General features: G+C 43.0%; 1 protein-coding gene across 1 annotated transcript; it reads right to left on the reverse strand.

Annotated features, from left to right (window-relative positions):
• Window positions 1-7,946: 7,946 nt before the first annotated feature.
• On the reverse strand, window positions 7,947-14,547 carry LOC109907110 (vacuolar protein sorting-associated protein 13D-like). The gene is made up of 3 exons (XM_020504891.2): window positions 14,346-14,547; window positions 13,938-14,066; window positions 7,947-8,254 (listed from the first exon to the last, which is right to left on the reverse strand). Exons 1-3 carry the CDS (start codon window positions 14,513-14,515, stop codon window positions 8,224-8,226), a joined length of 330 nt encoding a protein of 109 aa, XP_020360480.2. The 5' UTR covers window positions 14,516-14,547; the 3' UTR covers window positions 7,947-8,223.
• Window positions 14,548-21,121: the final 6,574 nt, after the last annotated feature.

Consider the following 21,121-nt stretch of genomic DNA (forward strand, 5'->3'; position numbering starts at 1 on the left):
CACAGGGTGGAGAGAAATGTTTGCAGTTCTTAAATACATGAGTGAGCTGGACTAACAAAATCAATAGTGGCCCCCGGCCGGTAATTAGACCATGATTACTAAATTTAGATAGCTGGACGCGCCACTAACTTACCAATCTAAAAAATGGTAGCTGACATGGGATAATTGAGTGACTATCAGTGACTGACATAACAAGAGAAAAACTGCTGATGCACAACCAAATTTCAAAATTGTACATGGTATATTCTACTATTCTAACTTGCAATAGTAAGTTGAGACCTCAACTGAGTTAAAAAACATGTTTTATTAAAACAAGGCACTCTGGCTGAGTGTGCATCCAGTTGCCCATCTCTGATCTAACTCATACTGAAAATGTCAACAATTTATTTCTAAAGATGGGGAGGGATTGATACAGTAGAGTATAGCAATATTATTTTTGACAATATTATATTGATAATATGACTTCAAGTATCGATAAAAAAATGATATTTAGTTAACGTTTGCTAGCGTTAGTCGGCCATACCTGCGCCAAAACTAGTTTTTTTCTCTCTTTCCATAGCATGTTTTCCATCTTCTATTTGTTTGGAACATCGAATCGTAATAAAATCGCAGTTTAGAATAGCGATACATATAGAATCGCAATAAATATCGTATTGTCACCTAAGTATCGAGATAATATTGTATTGTGAGGTCCCTGAAAATTCCAAGCCCTATTTCCTTCCTTGTCAAATAATGACCAAAAGTAAACTTGACACTGTTTACCAGTGATTCCTGAGATGTTCTGCTGCTGAGTGGCAATATTAAAAGACAGTAAAAATGAGTGTCACATATGAGTGCCCAAGCTCACAGAGTGAAACATTTCTACAGTAGCTGTGGGGATCTCATCCCCACAGCTTAATTAGAGAGACATGGGGGAGACAGATAGAGAGAGAAGAGAACTGATTTTACACAGCGCCTGCCTCATCCATCTGGCCAATACATCAGCGAGTCATTTGTCAGCTGGAGTGGAGTGGAATGAAGTGCCTTCCCACCCCCGTCTTCCCCCAGCGCTGACCTGTCTCTGCCCAGCCAGGCTCCCCTCCTCCCCTATTCCCCCTTCCACCCAGCAGGTGCCTGATGGAAGTGGGTTTGTGTTACAGGCAGTGTGAGGGAGCTCCCTAGAGGAGGCTGGGTTCTGTGTAAACACACCCGGGCCCTCCGCCGTGCCGCATTGCGCTCTGCAGCCAGCGCCAGCGCCAGGCCTGAACTTGGGATGACCCCACCGAGCAAAGTCCCCGGCGAGTTCATTGGAAGGCCAGCTCCAACTTTCTCCTCCTCCTCTCTTATCTTCCCACTCTTTGTGAAACTAAACAAATACACTTACCAGACCTGTGTCCTAGGGGAGTGAGAAGATGAAGGATGCTTTCAAGTTTACACCCCCCCCCCCCCCCCTTACTATGCTGAAGGAGCACAGTACACACACACACACACATAATGTGAAACTGGGGCTGTTGGTGAGGGTTGATAAAGGAACGTTTTGGGGGCTTTCAGAGATTACATGAACCGCGTTTACACTGCATTTAGCCCAGGGCTAAGAGTCTCATTAGTCCTGGCCTAAGGGAGCTTTTAGCACAGGGCTTAGAGAGTGTTCACACTTGCAGATTCTAAAATGGGTTAGCACCAACCTTAGCCCAGGTCTAGCTAGCCCTGCTCTGGGTTAGCACCGACTTTTCAGGGCTAGCCAATCACAAAGTTCCATCGTTACCTAATTTGAATATTCTACTCCAGAAAAGTGACCGTTGGTTTCAGTTAGACCTGCTTGTGTGAACACAAGCTAAGATAGCCCCAGGCTTTGACTGGCCCTGGGATAAGGATATCCCGGGGCTAAGAACAATGCAGTGTGAAAAGGCCTATGGCGTGTCAGTCACTACGTGTGTGACGCCTCGATCACACCGACAGCGTCATTGCATTTTAGTACACCAGAAGTACATTCGTGTCCAATGGAACGCTGCATCTGCTTTTGCAGCGCAATGCTGCGAGGCAAACGCAGCGTTCCATTGGACACGAGACCGTGTTCTGTGTGGTGCATACGTTGGATTTATCGAACGTATTTATCAAACTGTATACTTGACAGAAATGGTGGCAGAAGGTGAATGTTGAACTTTTGTTGCACACATATCCAGATAAGGCTGCGTACCATTTTGTGCAATGATGCCGTTGGTGTGATCGAGGCGTGAAGGTTCACCAGGTGAAACGAGACCAGCAGGAAACAGGGGAACTATTCAGTGGTGGTTTACATGAGGTGTAGGTGACCTGCTGCAACAGGACACTTGCACACCGACATTTTCTTGGACCGAGTTCAATTCGTACCTTTCTAACATTTTGCTGTCATAATAATTTTAACAGCTCTCAATAAAAAAAAACGGTATAAATGTTCTCAATGTACACTAGGTATGTATGTGGAACGGGTCAAATAGACCTATAGTTCTCAGTAGCAGGTCTGCAACCCGGGCTAGGGAAAGAGTTGAGCAGACCAACCTATATATTAAGGGAACACTTAAACAACACAATGTAACTCCAAGTCAATCACACTTCTGTGAAATCAAACTGTCAACTTAGGAAGCAACACTGATTGACAATTAATTTCACATGCTGTAGACAACAGGTGGAAATAGACAACAGGTGGAAATTATAGGCAATTAGCAAGACACCCCCAATAAAGGAGTGGTTCTGCAGGTGGTGACCACAGACCACTTCTCAGTTCCTATGGTTCCTGGCTGATGTTTTGGTCACTTTTGAATGCTGGCGGTGCTTTCACTCTAGTGGTAGCATGAGACGGAGTCTACAACCCACACAAGTGGCTCAGGTAGTGCAGCTCATCCAGGATGGAACATCAATGCGAGCTGTGGCAAGGTTTGCTGTGTCTGTCAGCGTAGTGTCCAGAGCATGGAAGCGCTACCAGGAGACAGGCCAGTACATCAGGAGACGTGGAGGAGGCCGTAGGAGGCAACAACCCAGCAGCAGGACCGCTACCTCCACATTTGTGCAAGGACGAGCAGGAAGAGCACTGCCAGAGCCCTGCAAAATGACCTCCAGCAGGCCACAAATGTGCATGTGTCTGCTCAAACGGTCAGAAACAGACTCCATGAGGGTGGTATGAGGGCCCGACGTCCACAGGTGGAGATTGTGCTTACAGCCCAACACCGTGCAGGACGTTTGGCATTTGCCAGAGAACACCAAGATTGGCAAATTCGCCACTGGCACCCTGTGCTCTTCACAGATGAAAGAAGGTTCACACTGAGCACATGTGACAGACGTGACAGAGTCTGGAGATGCCGTGGAGAACGTTCTGCTGCCTGCAACATCCTCCAGCATGACCGGTTTGGCGGTGGGTCAGTCATGGTGTGGGGTGGCATTTCTTTGGGGGGCCGCACAACCCTCCATGTGCTCGCCAGAGGTAGCCTGACTGCCATTAGGTACCGAGATGAGATCCTCAGACCCCTTGTGAGACCATATGCTGGTGCGGTTGGCCCTGGGTTCCTCCTAATGCAAGACAATGCTAGACCTCATGTGGCTGGAGTGTGTCAGCAGTCCCTGCAAGAGGAAGGCATTGATGCTATGGACTGGCCCGCCCGTTCCCCAGACCTGAATCCAATTGCGCACATCTGGGACATCATGTCTCGCTCCATCCACCAACTCCACGTTGCACCACAGACTGCCCAGGAGTTGGCAGATGCTTTAGTCCAAGTCTGGGAGGAGATCCCTCAGGAGACCATCCGCCATCTCATCAGGAGCATGCCCAGGCGTTGTAGGGAGGTCATACAGGCACGTGGAGGCCACACACACTACTGAGCCTCATTTGGACTTGTTTTAAGGACATTACATCAAAGTTGGATCAGCCTGTAGTGTGGTTTTTCACTTTAATTTTGAGTGTGACTCTAAATCCAGACATCCATGGGTTGATAAATTTGATTTCCATTGATAATTTCTGTGTGATTTTGTTGTCAGCACATTCAACTATGTAAAGAAAAAAGTATTTAATAAGAATATTTGATTAATTCAGATCTAGGATGTGTTATTTTAGTGTTCCCTTTATTTTTTTGAGCAGTGCATATATATATATCCATAATGAAAGGAGTTAAACCATCAAGTGGAAATGAAGAAGCAGTAAGGCCAATGGTTCATGGCTGTCGATGCCTTGCTCACCCAACATAAACTATATGATGATAATGCCACAAGTGAGAAATGATTCAGAATTAGATGACTGGTTTAACATAATTTTTAGGAGGCAAGCTTTTTATTTAATTTTATTCGAAGCTGGACACTCTGTGTGTGTGTGTGTGTGTGTGTGTGTGTGTGTGTGTGTGTGCGCACGCACAGGGGCTCCTACTTTGTTTGTATTCAGCAAACAGAGCGAGTGGTTACAAGGGAAACAATTTTGATTGGAAGAAAGACTTGGCTATGTCAAGTCAGTGGGGGAGAAAAAGTCATCCTTGATTTTAAGGAAAGCAAACATTGCAAGACACTGCCAAGAGAGTAGCTGTGATGAAACCTTTATCAGTGTAGTTACAAAGTTTACAACCAGTCAACAGAATTGAAATAGAAGTGTGGATAAGCCTTAATATGAAACGTGGTAGTGTAAGGATCACACAGCCACAATGTGTGTGTGTTCCCAAGCATAGACTGACACAGTGATTCCATTTTCTATACGCAACAGCAAGTTAGTTGCAGAGCAGAGCTGAAATCTGGTCCAGGAGGCGAGCGGTGTGTGTGTGTGGTGTTGGGGCCTGGTGCCATGGGCTGGTCATGGGCTAGGAAAGGGGCTGTGTGACCGGGTTTACTGGCTGTCTGACACTTATGACATCAATACCGCGGGACAAATCCGAGTAAATTGCCGTGCAGTGAGAGTGGACACAGAGCACAGAGAGAGGGGGAGGGAGGAGAGAGAGGGCTGACTGAAACTAAGCTGGTTGACACAGTTTGGCAGGGTGGAGTGTGGGGGTCTGTCTCTTTCAGGGGCCTGCTGAGAGCTGGCTGAGCATAGGGGAGCGAAAAAGACTGGGGCAGCATGCCTGGGTTCTGGACTGGGTGGGTCAATACATTGTTCCAAAACGAGAATTAGTCTTTTAGCTTGGAACAGTGCCCCCCACGACATGTCTCATTGTAATGCAGACCAACTAATTACTGTTCAGGGGCAGAATGCCCACAGGGTTGGGGCATTACACTGGTCTTTGGAAGGTACATAAAAAAAAATTAAAAGCCTTTCGCAAACTAGCACTCACACTTGACTCTTTTCCCCCCTTACTAGCTCGGACGTTGCTAATTAATTTGCTACTTTGAGGAAAAATGTCCTTGCTTACGACTGTGATATGTGGTTGTCTCACCTAGCTATCTTAAGATGAATGCACTAACTGTAAGTTGTTCTGGATAAGAGCATCTGCTAAATTACTTATATCTAAATGTAATACATATAAAACATCTACTGAGCTGTTATAAAAATCGACATTATACTCTGTATACCCAGTAGTATCCTTTAAATATACCAACTGTACATTATTTTCCTTTATTCCCCCCCTTAAGATGTTTTCAATGCCAATCAATGAGTTGGTCAGCCCTAGAATCAGCTAGTAGTTATATCAGGTATCAGGTCGTTATACAACTGTAATGCTCCTGACCTTTGGGCTGTTCCTTGTTCTTTCCTGGAAACCACATAACATTTCGAGACATACACACTGATCCATCAAAGCAAGCAGAGGCCAATTTTCATGAAAAGTGATTGAAAAGCCTCAGCGCACAGAACAACTCGTGAGTGTGTGTGTGTGAGAGTGTCACGTCAATGGAGAGGAGACCTTAGCCCTGCCTCATTTCAGCTTAGTAGTATTGAAACTGCGACACCTACTGTCATTTTATAATGCAAACATTATACAAACATAAAAAAAGGGAACAAGGGTTGGGCGATATCAACCTTTGTCCTATCGTGACTATGTACCCATAAAACATTGTGATATACGATGATATAGCCCCTATAAAACGTACATTCTTGTTGTTTTTGAAAGTCACAAACACTTTAGGATAACACCTTCATATATAATATTTGAGAAATAAGCTATTGTTCATAACTTGAACTTATCTTAAAGCTTTTAGGAGGATAGGTTATTGGCCATTTGGTATTCAACCTCGAAATGAGGGATTTTCCCGGCCCGAATGGATCATTTGTTTCTTAATAAGCTTAAACTAGATTTTTCTATAGGCTATCGATATGGTTTGTTCTCTCTCATTATTAGCCCTCTGGCGACCTTACGTTTCTAGGCTTCAAATAACTCTTTGAGATAGAACACTGTTCAACTCATTGTTTGATCGGGAGAAAGCCATGCATAAAACAATTAGGCGTAGCCTTCAGGTCATACTCATAGTCTATCGAATGCAGAGAGAAACAGCGAGACACAACGTAATTAAGGAGGACTCCTACGTCATGTAATGGTGCCGGAGGAGATGGCTTCCGTTTTACCAATTGTGCTATTTTGTGTGGGGTTTATTTCTCGCATTGTTTAACTTATTTTGTAGATAATGTCTCTGCCACCACCACTTATGACAGAAAATAGCGTCTGGATATCAGAACAGCGATTACTCACCTCCTTTAATCAGTCGGATGCAAAGGATTTACTGCTGATACCGAACCAGGCCCAAATCCCCGTTATTCGCATGAAGAGACCCCGATACAGAAGACGCAGGCCCGGGTGCCTTGTGAGAATTCGTAGGCGAGCGGGTAACCTGCCTCTACCATCCATCCTTGGGCCAACGTGTAATCATTGGAGAATAAACTGGATGAGCTCTGTTTAAGACTATCCTACAGTACTAACGGGTCATTAAAAACTGTAATATCTTATGTTTCACCAAGTCGTGGCTGAACGACGACATTAATAATATACAGTTGGCTGGGTTTTCCGTGCATCGGCCAGGCAGAACAGCTGCCTCCAGTAAGACGAGGGGAGGTGGTCTGTGTCTATTTGTCAATAACAGCTGGTGAGCAAAATCTAATATTAAGGATGTCTCAAGGTTTTGCTCACCTGAGGTAGAGTATCTCATGATAAGCTGTAGACCACACTATGTACCAAGAGAGCTTTAATCTATATTTTTCAGAGCTGTCTATTTACCACCATAAACCGATGCTGGCACTAAGACCGCACTCAAACTGTATAAGGCCATAAGCAAACAAGAAAATGCTAATCCAGGTGGCGCTTCTAGTGGCTGGGGACTTTAATGCAGGGAAACAAATCCATTTGACCTCATTTCTACCAGCATATCACATGTGCAACCAGAGGAAAAAAAACACACAGAGACGTTTACAAAGCTCTCCTTCTCCCTCCACTTGTGGTATTGCGAGATAAACATGGTAATGCGTTCACTGATTGCACATAAAGGATGAATGTTCCTACATGACAGAGTGCTTGCTTTGTTATCCTACTGATCTTGTGTCCTTTCTGTCATCCTGTTCATTGCTGATCGCAGCTACAGTACCAGTCAAACGTGTGGACAGACCTACTCATTCAAGGGTTTTTCTTTATTTTTTACAACTATGAAATAACACATATGGACTCATATAGCAACCAAAAAAGTGTGAAACAAATTCAAATATATTTTAGATTCTTCAAAGTGGCCACCCTTTGTCTTGATGACATCTTTGCACACTCTTGGCATTCTCTCAATCAGCTTCATGAGGAAGTCACCTGGAATACATTTCAATTAAAAGTTAATTTGTGGAATTTCTTTCCTTCTTATTGCATTTGAGCCAATCAGTTGTGTTGTGACAAGGTAGAAAAAAGAAGATAGCCCTATTTGGTAAAAGACCAAGTCCATATTATGACAAGAACAGCTCAAATAAGTTTTGATGTCTTCACTATTATTCTACAATGTAGGAAATAGTAAAAATAAAGAAAAACCCTTGAATGAGTAGGTGTGTCCAAACTTTTGACTGGTACTGTATATTTGTAATTCCATTCACTGTGAGTGTGTGTGGGACTGTGCAGATGAATGCATGTATATGTTTTTTCGGGGTGTATGTGTGCGTGTTCTGCCTGCAAGGAGGGATAGAGTAAGTACCAGTCTTGTGGAAGAGCCAATAAGGCGCTAAGATGAGGATCTTGAGCACCTCCTGTGATGATGTGGATGGTGAGACAGAACAAGCGTTTGTTGGCGTTGTATAGCACCACATAGTTCTGGGTACCAGGGGGAATAAGCAGCTCCTTACACACAGGGAAGTTCTCCGGCAGCACACCTAGTAGGAGAAGGAGGGGGGCACAGACATGGTCAGGGTGAAAACATTTGGAGTAGCCCGTATAGAACAATAGATGTAATCAAATGTAAACATGTCTACCAGCTGTTGGTAGCTAACTACTGATGCTGTCATAAATAGTACAAGCCTATGGGAACAAGTCATTAGCAAGGTGTTTGTGGGGGCTGCGCGTTAAGTAATTTGGTTGTTCTGTGGCTCTGGGGAAGATTTCTATGTCAGCTGAGTTCGGACAAAACTGAAATGCAACGCTTTGGCCATGGATCTGATCGCAGATCGGGTGACATTTCGGAGATGCCCCGGAGCCATGTTTTCTTGGAGGGGTGTATTGTTCATTCGTTTGCTAGCTAACTATCCTCTTCCTCCATGTTTATTAATTTGTGGCCATTTTTTTCTAGCTCAGTCTTAAATCATTTTCCACACACTGTGCCTGTATTTAGTTTTCATGCTAGCGAGGGCCGAGAATCCACTCTCACATAGGCACTGTACATGGTTGCAAAGGGCATCAGTGTGTTAACAGTGCGATTTGCCAAGGCAGGATACTCTGAGCACAGCCCAATCCAGAAATCTGTCTGTGGCTTCTGATTATATTCAATTTTCACAGAACCGCTTGTCGCAATTTCGATGAGGCTCTCTTATTCAGATATCGGTAAATGGATTGGAGGCAGGGCATGAAAGGGATAACAAATTCAGTTGTTTGTGTCGTCCATTTCGGGAAAGTACCTGCGTAAATGCGCACCCAGCTCACTCAGGTGATTCACTATATCCCTTTTGACATTGTCCGTAAGCTTGAGTTCATTTGCACACAAAAAAAATCATACAATGATGGAAAGACACAAGTCTGTTGCCCTTGTTAATGCAGATAGAGAAGAGCTCCAACTTCTTAATCATAGCCTCAATGTTGTCCCGCACATTGAATATAGTTGCGGAGAGTCCCTGTCGTCCTTGATTCAGATCATTCAGGCGAGGAAAAACATCACCCAGATAGGCCAGTCGTGTGAGAAACTCGTCATGATGCAAGCGGTCAGACAAGTGAAAATTATGGTCAGTAAAGAAAACTTTAAGCTCGTCTCTCAATTAAAAAAACGTCTCAATACTTTGCCCCTTGATAATCAGCGCACTTCTGTATGATGTAAAAGCGTTACATGGTCGCTGCCGATATCATTGCATAATGCAGAAAGTACACGAGAGTTCATGGGCCTTGCTTTAACAAAGTTAACCATTTTCACTGTAGTGTCCAAAACGTCTTTCAAGCTGTCAGGCATTCCCTTGGCAGCAAGAGCCTCTTGGTGGATGCTGCAGTGTACCCAAGTGCCATTGGGAGCAAATGCTTGCACGCGCGTTACCACTCCACTATGTCTCCCCGTCATGGCTTTTGCGCCATCAGTACAGATACCAACACATCTTGACCACAAGTCCATTTGATGTCACAAAGATGTCCAATACTTTAAAAATATCCTCTCCTGTTGTCCTGGTTTCCAGTGGTTTGCTTGTATGCAAAGCAGGAATTGGTTTAGAACATCTCCTGCCATATCACTGATGCGTCGTAAAACCGTGTTGTTTGATGAAGACATTGTCTGTATATATTTTTTTGCCTTTTCCCCCAGCATTGTCCCAGCCATATCTGCGGCAGCAGGAAGAATTAAGTGCCCCACAATGGTATGGGGCTTGCCTGTCCTAGCCACTCGGTAGCTCACCATATAAGACGTTTCTGGCCCCTTCTTATTAATGGTATCTGTTGCTTTTATACATGTCTTACTACCTGAAAATCATCTTAATTCTCGCTCAAAAGACTCCCGTGGCTTATTTTTCAAATTTGCATGTTTTGTTTCTAAATGTCTGCGCAAGAGTGAAGGTTTCATCGAGTTGTGAGATAGTACTTTTGCACATATAACACACTGTGGCTGAGGAAAGGCAATACTCCCAATATAAGTGAACCCCAAATCAATGTAGTTATCATATTTGCGCCTGTTTGATGGTCCAACATCCCTGTCTGTTGTTCGGTGCTTTCCCGAGTAAGGAGGCAGTATCTCTTAGGCTGCATCAGATTCACAACTGTCAGTGTCCATGCTAGCTGGGCTAATAACAAATGTAGAATTACTGATGCTAGCATTGGATGTGCTCGTGGAAGCAGAAACACTTGTGTCGTCGACAGGTGCAGGTGTAGTACTACCAGCAGTACTACTACCAGTAGAGGCGGTATGTGTCTCTATGGACGCCTTACTTTTTTTTAACCATTTATCCATTTTCGAACAAACAGAATGAGCAGCAGCTACGTTTGGCTACATAAGAACTATTAGTGGAATTCCCGCGAGATAGTAACAGTTAATGTGATTGGATGTAAATGATTTGACTAGGCTACCTGTATTTGACATTGTGTTGTGATTTCACTGAACACTAGATGGTAAAAAAAAATTGGGGGCAGTGAAACGAGGCTACTCAGGCGAGACAAAAACCTCACCCAAACGTATAGCCCTGTTGGAAAATATAGACTGTTTGAAAGTGTGAAGAATTTTTTGTATAAAAAAAACATGTGAATCACATTTTTATTTGGCGTAACCCCAATGCCATTGCGCGTACCCCCAGTACCCCAGTTTGGGAATACCTGCTCCATGGTGATGGAGAAGACCACGCGCACTGGTGGCAGTGCTGAGAACTACAACCACACACATACCAGAGCCCAGAACCACACACACACACACACCAGAACCTAGAACCACACACACACCAGAACCTAGAACCACACACACACACACACCAGAACCTAGAACCACACACACACACACACACACACACCAGAACCTAGAACCACACACACACACACCAGAACCTAGAACCACACACATACCAGCACCTAGAACCACACACATACCAGCACCTAGAACCACACACACCAGAACCTAGAACCACACACACATAGAGCCTAGAGCAGGAGTCCCCAAACTTTTTTGGCCCGCAACCCCATTTTGATATCACAAATGTTTCGCAGCCCCACCATCTAAAAGAAGTGATGTAATCAACAGCCATTATTTATTTATTTTTTAATTAGGTCTATGGCAGTGTATTACAAATCAGTCCGACAGTAATTTTGAAAGTATTTCAAGCTGAAGGAAGTATGGCTTGAATTGACAGAAATGCATCAGAAAGGAAGTTCAGAAGATCATCAGGCAATACTTTTGTATGATCTCAGTAGAAAACATCATTATTGATAATCTTTTCCCCCCAGTCTGATTTAGTGACTAGTCTTGTCCACTCTGTTCTAATGAGGCTTGTGGGCATGGCGGAGGGAAACAGACACATATGTGTTCCCGAGAGTCTTATCTTTATCTTTCAGTGATGGGGTCATAATATTTTGTAGCTTACACCGTTCAAAGGATTAGAGGCACACTTGTCGGAAGAAAACAGAAACCGCTCTGTTTAGTACAGCTGCATCTGGCAACTACCGGAGGTTACTGACATAACCCCGGTTCTATGAACCAAATTGTATTTCAGTTTCTCCTGCGACCCCATTTTCAAATCAGGACCACTAGTTTGGGAAATGCTGGCCTTGAATCACACGCATATTAGAGCCTAGAACCACACATACAGTTGAAGTCGGAAGTTTACAAACACTTAGGTTTGTAAACCACTTCACAAATTTCTTGTTAACAAACTATAGTGCATGACACAAGTCATTTTTCCAACAATTGTTTACAGACAGATTACTTCACTTATAATTCACTGTATCACAATTCCAGTGAGTGAGAAGTTCATATACTGTAACGGTTCTCTTTAGCTGAAGGAGAGGCGGACCAAAATGTGGCGTGATGATTCATGTTTGTTTAATAAAGGAAAACTATACATGAATAAACTACAAAACAATGAAATGTGAAAACTCAAAACAGCCCTATCTGGTGCAAAACAGGAGACAGGAACAATCACCCACAAACACACAGTGAAACCCAGGCTACCTAAATATGGTTCCCAATCAGAGACAATGACTAACACCTGCCTCTGATTGAGAACCATATCAGGCCAGACATAGAAATAGACAAACAAGACAACCAACATAGAATGCCCACTCAGATCACACCCTGACCAACCAAAACATAGAAACATACAAAGCAAACTATGGTCAGGGTGTGACATATACACTAAGTTGAATGTGCCTTTAAACAGCTTAGAAAATTCCAGAAAATGATGTCATGGCTTTAAAAGGTTCTGATAGGATAATTGACATAATTTCAGTAAATTGGAGGTGTACCTGTGGATGTATTTCAAGGCTTTACCTTCAAACTCAGTGCCTTTTTGCTTGACATCAAGGGAAAATCAAAAGAAATCAGCCAAGACCTCAGAAAAAAATTGTAGACCTCCACAAGTCTGGTTCATCCTTGGGAGAATTTTCCAAACGCCTGAAGGTACCATGTTCATCTGTACAAACAATAGTACGCAAGTATAAACACCATGGGACCACGCAGCCGTCATACCGCTCAGGAAGGAGACGCGTTCTGTCTCCTAGAGATGAACGTACCTTGGTTCGAAAAGTGCAAATCAATCCCAGAACAACAGCAAAGTACCCTGTGAAGATGCTGGAGGAAACAGGTACAAAAGTATCTATATCCACAGTAAAACGAGTCCTATATCGACATAACCTAAAAGGCCACTCAGCAAGGAAGAAGCCACTGCTCCAAAACCGCCATAAAAAAGCCAGACTACAGTTTGCAACTGCACATGGGGACAAAGATTGTACTTTTTGGAGAAATGTCCTCTGGTCTGATGAAACAAAAATGGAACTGTTTGGCCATAATGACCATTGTTATGTTTGGAGGAAAAAAGGGGATGTTTGCAAACCAAAGAACACCATCCCAACCGTGAAGCACGGGGGTGGCAGCATCATGTTGTACGGGTGCTTTGCTGCAGGAGGGCCTGGTGCACTTCACAAAATAGATGGCATCATGAGGAGGGAAAATGATGCGGATATATTGAAGCAACATCTCAAGACATCAGTCAGGAAGTTAAAGCTTGGTCGCAAATGGGAACTGAAAAAGCGTGTGCGAGCAAGGAGGCCTACAAACCTGACTCAGTTACACCAGCTCTGTCAGGAGGAATGGGCTACATTCACCCAATTTATTGTGGGGTGCTTGTGGGAGGCTACCCGAAATCTTTGACCCAAATTAAACAATTTAAAGGCAATGCTACCAAATACTAATTGAGTGTTTATACACTTCTGATCCACTGGGAATGTGATGAAAGAAATGAAAGCTGAAATAAATCATTCTCTCTACTATTGTTCTGATATTTCACATTCTTAAAATAAAGTGGTGATCCTAACGCACCTAAAGACAGGGAATTTTTACTAGGATTAAATGTCAGGAATTGTGAAAAACTGATTTTAAATGTATTTGGCTAAGGTGTATGTAAACTTCCGACTTCAACTGTATATCCGAGCAGGGAACACATGGGAGAAAAAAATTGTTGGCTTGCACACTTACATAGACATGTGGGTGTATGATGCTGGGCCTGCTGATAGGGCTGCCCACTTAGAAAAAAACCATAAGCACAAAGCAGCATTCTGATACTGCCGTACAGGTATAGGAAACGTGAGAGCAATGTTGACGGAATAAACTATACTGTTTTTTTAAACAATTGAGTAAGACCACAGCTCTTGACCTTTGACCTGAGGACTCACCGTGTAAGAAGGGTTATTGCGGTCGGGGTGGTGTAGCGATAGAACATGACCACTTTGTCCACGGACACGAGTTTGACTTGCTCCCAGCCCCCCACCCGCACCAGGAGCAGCTTCAGCTCGTGAGTATGTCTGCAGAGAGAAACACAACCAACAACAGTTTAGAATCCAAATATAGACAGATATCCAGTCTAGGTTCGCATTCATTTTTACATTTACATCCAGAGTGACTTAGTAAGTGCAGTCTAAGGCAGTTTGTTTCTCGCATTGGCATTCATAGCTATGTATTTTGAATTGTGTGCGATCACCAGCTTAAAGTCTTATTTGCTCTCTTGTCCTTTTACTTTTTTGTTCTTTGTTTTAGGTTTTATTCCCTATATGAAAATAACAGGGATGCGTCACAAACCATACCTATGCCTGAGTTTTTCTCGAGCTTCAAACTCTCCAGGCAGCACCTCTTGCCACTGGCTGACGATGTGGTTGTCATCTGACAGAGCATTGCACGTGGGATATGGGGTCTGCACTGCCACTGTGAGACAGCGCCACCCTGTGGGGAAACTGAGGACTCTGGTTACCAACATGCAATGATTCAGGAAGGCGCAACGATCAGATGTAGGATGCCTGGGCTGCACATTTTTAATGGTAGACTCAGCAATATGACATTATTAGTGGGAAGACTGCTCCACTGATCAGAATGATCTTGTAGGGTTGGTGGTGAGGGTGGCGAACCACATAGTACACCCTGTGTTATTGACTACGAACCAGACGAGGAAAGAGAGGTATTCTTCACTTTCCTATATGTTAAACAATAGATTGGACTCTCTGAAATTCAAAATATAAAAAAAGGGAAAACTACTAATGTAGTGTTCACTTGAATTCCTTCTATTGCATTTCAAATGATATAACACAATGCCATTATGTTTTTGTGTTTTTATGCAGATATCCACATCAACATGTCATTTATGGAATGCACAACAATCCCTATTAAACTAACATAATTAATCAAGGCCAAATGTCCGTATTTCCGAATGTTAGTTTTCCATTATGTGTTGTACAGCTGGAGGCATGCTGTTTAGCCAACCAACATGACCATACCTGCCACCAAGCGGTTCACATGGATATTCACACTTAAATCCTACTCTTTGGTCCATGGTATTTTTGCAACCAAGAAGATAAACCTTTCCAACTCCCTACATTTCTTGTTCTCTCAATCTCAACTTGCATGTTCAGTTTTGGTCTCCAGTTAGCATAGAGCAGTGCCTAGATCAGAGATGGAGGCACACCCTTGCTCTAAACATAAACCAGGTAAATAATGATAGTAAACAATGATAATCACAATGGATTGGATTCATATAGATTGACATTGAATGGGGGGAGGTGAAACAACATGACACAAACAGAGAGAGTAAAAGAAAAGAGAAGGAAAGTCTGAGAATAAACAGATCTATCTTTCTAACACGACTCCGGCACCACCAGACACAATAGCTCTGTTCTAAATAAAATACTGTCTCTGTGGATGCTGATTACACTGACTTCAGTTTAACAGTGGATCAAATTTGCCAATATTGTCACAAGATCGTGAAACACTAGTGTTACACAAAACACTCTGTGATAAGCACAGTGTTAATGCAATGTTAAGTAAGGATAGCAATGACACACATGATAAAGGAAAAGCATTGAGATGGGAAAAGCCATGGTGTGGATACCATAGAAATATAATACGACTACTTCCTGGCCACCGGTCCACCCATTCTACTTAGAGATTACCATTCTTGCAATTCTATTTCTATGGTGGAGGCCAACCTGCTGCCCTCTCTGTGATCTATGGACTGTACCGCTGGAGTCAATGTGCTGCTCAAACTGACTGTGGTAGGCAAGAGGGACACCTGACAGCATAGAGAGACAGTTACCACAGAGAGGAGAGACGTGCTAGGGGTCAGAAGAGGGCAAAGGTCAGGGTGTACTAAAAAAACATGTTTTAATACCAACTATGACAAGTGTGTTTTATTTTATATTATGTGGTCATACTACCAAGCAAAATACCTGGATCTAAGCTAAATAACATCTTAACAGCAAATCTTACTTTGACTTGAAGCACTCTGCCATAAGGCCTACACTGTCATAATAAGGCCATAACAAATGTCGTAGCTGTTAGCTGATAGCATAATTTAGACATGATAGACCTATATAGGCCTAGGACCATAAAGTAAAGAGTTACCAAAATGATTGAACAAAAACATGAGCCGGTCTTAACTCTTAATACACCATTTTGACAAGGCAAAGGAGCTGTGTAAATAGACAGTCTTTCTCAACACTTGAATCAACATTTTCATTTTCGTCAAACAATCCAAATGTGCAATAACCATGCGAAGGCGGCGATAATTCAGGCAGGTTTCCAATGCATCTGTGTAAAGCTTTGTTGCATAGCAAAAAAAATCAACCAAAATCAACACAAGATGACGTGATACAAATGGAAATACAAAGAAATGCTGGCACTATCGAAACGTTAGCATAGAATAAAGTGGGAACCACGCAATCATATACTCCAGAACAAACGTATATTAAATTTGATTTTTGTAACTACCCGCTAACTAATACAGTAATGTGCTGGAGCAATTGAGTATGAGGGCTCTACTTTTTTCTACGGAGGCTATTTTCTGCTCATAACAAGTGATGCGTGTGTGTGTGTGTGTAAACAGTACTCACTCTGTCCGAAGCACGGGGGGGGGGGGGGGGGGGGGGTCCACTGAGGAGCCCATCCAGGATAGGGCTGCCGAGGGTTGGGAAGGCTGCTCCTCTTTCTTGCAGTCGTCAGCCAGCCAAGATGCTCTTGGTGAGGCTGTACTGCTCTGTGTAGCCAGAAGAGGGCAGTAGCAAGGAAGGAAACTCAAGGAAACTCAAATCAGAGCGGAAGAAGCAGTGAGAGCCATGACTGGGCCAAAATCTGTCTTCTCCAGCAAGTGGAACGTTTTTGTTTTTTTGGTGAGCAAGGAGTTTTTACATGGAGGTCAATGAGTGTCGACTTTGGCTAACAAAACATGATAGTGGCTTATTTGCTATTTGTGGCTTATTTGATCGAATAGAAGTTACGTAATGAGTAGGTTGTCACCAGTGATATAAGTAGGCCATGTGACATACCGGCAACTTTGAGAAAAAAAAACGATTTATATCGGAGTTGTGACTGGTCGTCACTAGTTATCACAGCCAAAGTCATACACCCTAACTATTTCTACAATTAGTCTTCTTAAAATGTGATTGTAATTTTAACTTCAACCATACTGCTAATCTTATGACTAACCTTAAATTACAACTAAAAAGCTCATTTTAGTTTTAATTAATTTTTAGGATATAACCAATTTTGACTTTGTGGCTGTGGTAACTAGACGAAACTGTTGTGCCAGCTGTTCACACACATATCTGCCCTCTCATTGGCTAGAATGATACCACCTGATCTTGCCTCATCCTAACTGCCTTCCATCTTGTAAGATATTTATTTTAATTATTAGAGCGGCCACTAGAATATCTAGTCAATATAATGGTTCATCTGTGCTCAAATCCATTCAAAGTCCACCACTACAGATCACACATACATTGCTTACATATATCCGGGACTAACCCACTGTAGTTAAACAAGGTGTGAAGAAGGCAAAGACACTGATGTGCCCAAAATGGCACCCTATTCACGACATAGTGCACTACTTTTGACCAGGGGGTCAAGAGTAGTGCAGGACATAGGGAATAGGCTGCCGTGTCAGAAGCATCCGCTGTGTTCAAATAGTGGGCAGTGCAGGTCATACCCAAAAGGACAGAGGTGATGTTGACGTCCAGTCTGCTTGGCATGGATGCCCATCTTGAGGTGTGATGGCTGGAGGCACCCTGCAGACTGAAACAGGGCCAGGGCTCGATGAAGGGCCCCCAACCTGACACACACAAAGACGCAAATGAAAACGGACACACAGAGATATGGACACACACACACAATGGAACAGTGGTTAAGATCGTTACGTGATCTCTTGTGGGTTAAAGCTAAATGTTGTGACTGACTGCCCCCTAGTGTTCATCACCAGCATGCTCACCTGACAGTTCTCTGTTGTCGTAGTCCCCCTGAAAAAAGTGAAGCTGTTGTTGCCCTCATGGGTCGAGCCGATCCACTGCAGCACATAGAGCCCTGCCATTGGAGGTCAACGGAGAATGCGAAGATATTATATAGTTGTTGTTATAGTACTAATAATACAGTATATACCACTAACATTATATTACACAATATGGTATTTGAATGTAGCTATAAAAACAGACAGAGTTTTCAGATTGTTTGTCTGTTGCTTTCATCCAAACTCCAAAACAAAAATACAGACTGAAAATGACATGAAAAGGTGAGTTCCTTCCGCATATATAAAAGGCAAGGGACTCAAACTGACACGAGAAGGTGAACTCGGCCAGTGGGATATAACAGAAGCAGATACACGTTGATTCCTACTGAGAGGAGATTGTTAAGAGGATGGTAGCTAGAGCCTCCTCACCGTTGCAGTGGATCAGGGCTCGTTTGCAGTCCTGCTTCCTGAAGCCTAGATCCTGTAACCGAGTCAGCTGACCCTCTGAAGACAAAACATATCACATCATACCAGGGTTATGGTAACAAGCTGTGATGTGTATCTGCTTGTTGAGTTATAACAGTGTTATTTGAACACTCATGGGTCAGGATGTGGCGAGGAACAAAAACAGAAAGAGGCTTCTAGGGAGGTAGTGGTAAGAAAATAGAAATGCTAACATGAATATTTTTGCATAATAGCTATAGCAGATGCTCTTATCTAGAGCGACTTACAATTACTGCACTCATCTTAGGATAGCTAGGTGAGAAGACATAGAGTCGTAGCAAGTACATTTTCCCTCATTAAAGTATATTGAACAAAAATGTCATATAAAAAATGTCATATAAGTTTATATAAGGAAATCAGTCAATTGAAATAAATTCATTAGGTCCTAATCTATGGATTTCACATGACTGGGAATACAGATATGCATCTGTTGGTCACTTACGTGTACCTGTAGGGGCGTGGATCAGAAAACCAGTCAGTATCTGGTGTAACCACCATTTGCCACATGCAGTGCGACACATCTCCACCGCATAGAGTTAATCAGGCTGTTGACTGTGGCCTGTGGCATTATCATGCTGAAACATGAGGTGATGGCGGCGGATGAATGGCATGACAATGGGCCTCAGGATCTCGTCACGGTATCTCTGTGCATTCAAATTGCCATCGATAAAATGCTATACCATAACCCCACTGCCACCATGGGGCACTCTGTTCACAATGTTGATATCAGCATACACGGGGTCTGCGGTTGTGAGGTCGGTTGGACGTACTGCCAAATTCTCTAAAACAACATTGGAGATGGATTATGGTAGAGAAATTAACATTCAATTCCCTGGCAACAGCTCTGGTGGAGATTCCTGCTGTCAGCATGCCAATTTTACTCTCCCTCAAAACTTGAAACATCTGTGGAATAATGTTGTATGACCAAACTGCACCTTTTAGAGTGGCCTTTTATTGTCCCCAACACAAGGTGCACCTGTGTAATGATCATGCTCTTTAAATCAGCTTTTTGATATGCTACACCTCTCAAGTGGATAGATTATCTTGGCAAAGGATAAATGCTCACTAACAGGGATGTAAACAAATGTGTACACAATTCGATAGAAATAAGCTTTTTGTGTGTATGGACAATTTCTAGTAACTTTTTTTTCAGTTCATGAAACATGGGACCAACACGTTACATGTTGTGTTTATATTTGCTCTCAGTGTAGTTATCAGCAAAGTCAGTGCTAGTAGGAAAAGCCCATTTGTTGTACTTTTTTGAAAGTGTGTGTGTGGGGGGGGGGGGGGCATCATGGGACACTATTCACCATATAACTTTACGACACCCCTGTAGGCATCTGAGGTGATATACCTGGCAGGACCTCTGTCTTGTGCCTGAAGGTGTCTTTCTCATAGGTGGAGGGGTCGGAGCTGGCCGTGGATCATGCTACCAGGGTGCCATGGGCAGTGTCGCTGGGCCCGGGAGAGCCGGTGGTGGGGATGGATTTGGCGATAGACAGGAAGAGCTGAACGTTGTTGTAAGAAAGCCATATGTCCAAAGCAGGGAACTGGATTTGTGAGGGCAACAGAAACCCATTGATGTTTTACATAAATTGAGTGGTTACAAAGTGTTTTAATCGCAAAATAGTTTTCAAATCAAAATCACATTTTATTGGTCACATACACATGGTGAGCAGATGTTAATGCGAGTGTAGCGAAATGCTTGTGCTTCTAGTTCCGACAATGCAGTAATATCTAACAAGTAATCTAACAAATTCACAACAACTACCTTATACACACACACACAAATGTAAAGGGATGAATAAGAATATGTACATATAAATATATGGATGAGTGATGGCCGTGCAGCATAGGCAAGATGCAGTAGATGGTATAGAATACAGTATATACATACGAGATGAGTAATGTAGGATATGTCGACATTATTAAAGTGACCAATGATAGGCATTGGCAAGATGCAGTAGAACAGTATATTCACATGAGATGAGTAATGTAGGATATGTAAACATTATTAAAGTGGCGTTATTTAAGGTGACTAGTGATACCTTTATTAAGTCCATTAATTTAAGTGGCCAGATATTTCAGTCTGTATGATGGCAGCCGCCTCTCTGTGCCACGTTCTGACCTTTATTTTTTTTTTGTCATGATTTAGGATGGTCAGGGCGTGAGTTGGGGTGGGCAGTCTATGTTTGTTTTTCTATGATTTTGGGGATTTCTATGTTTCGGCCTAGTATGGTTCTCAATCATAGGCAGGTGTCATTAGTTGTCTCTGATTGAGAATCATACTTAGGTAGCCTGGGTTTCACTGTTTGTTTGTGGGTGATTGTCTATGTTAGTTGCTTGTGTCAGCACAGTTCTCATTATAGCTTCACGGTCATTATTCGTTTATTGTTTTGTATAGTTTGTATTCAGTGTTGAGTGCTTTCTTTAATAAAAAAATCATCATAAACACATACCACGCTGCATTTTGGTCCGCTCCTTACGACGATCGTGACACTCTGTGCTAGTGATGGCTGTTTACCAGTCTGATGGCCTTGAGATAAACAGCTTCTTTCAGTCTCTCGGTCCCCAGCTTTGATGCACCTGTAC

The sequence above is a fragment of the Oncorhynchus kisutch genome, linkage group LG17, assembly GCF_002021735.2.
Source record: "Oncorhynchus kisutch isolate 150728-3 linkage group LG17, Okis_V2, whole genome shotgun sequence".
Lineage (NCBI taxonomy): Eukaryota > Metazoa > Chordata > Actinopteri > Salmoniformes > Salmonidae > Oncorhynchus > Oncorhynchus kisutch.

What these genes read in the sequence shown, in the direction of transcription:
- LOC109907110 (XM_020504891.2), bottom strand. Translation starts at nt 14,515, where the DNA reads ATGTTGGTAACCAGAGTCCTCAGTTTCCCCACAGGGTGGCGCTGTCTC. An exon ending in CGAGAAAAACTCAGGCATAG is followed by an intron (nt 14,067 to 14,345) that starts GTATGGTTTGTG and finishes TTCTCTCTGCAG; the next exon opens with ACATACTCACGAGCTGAAGC. An exon ending in GCAATAACCCTTCTTACACG is followed by an intron (nt 8,255 to 13,937) that starts GTGAGTCCTCAG and finishes TTCTCCTACTAG; the next exon opens with GTGTGCTGCCGGAGAACTTC.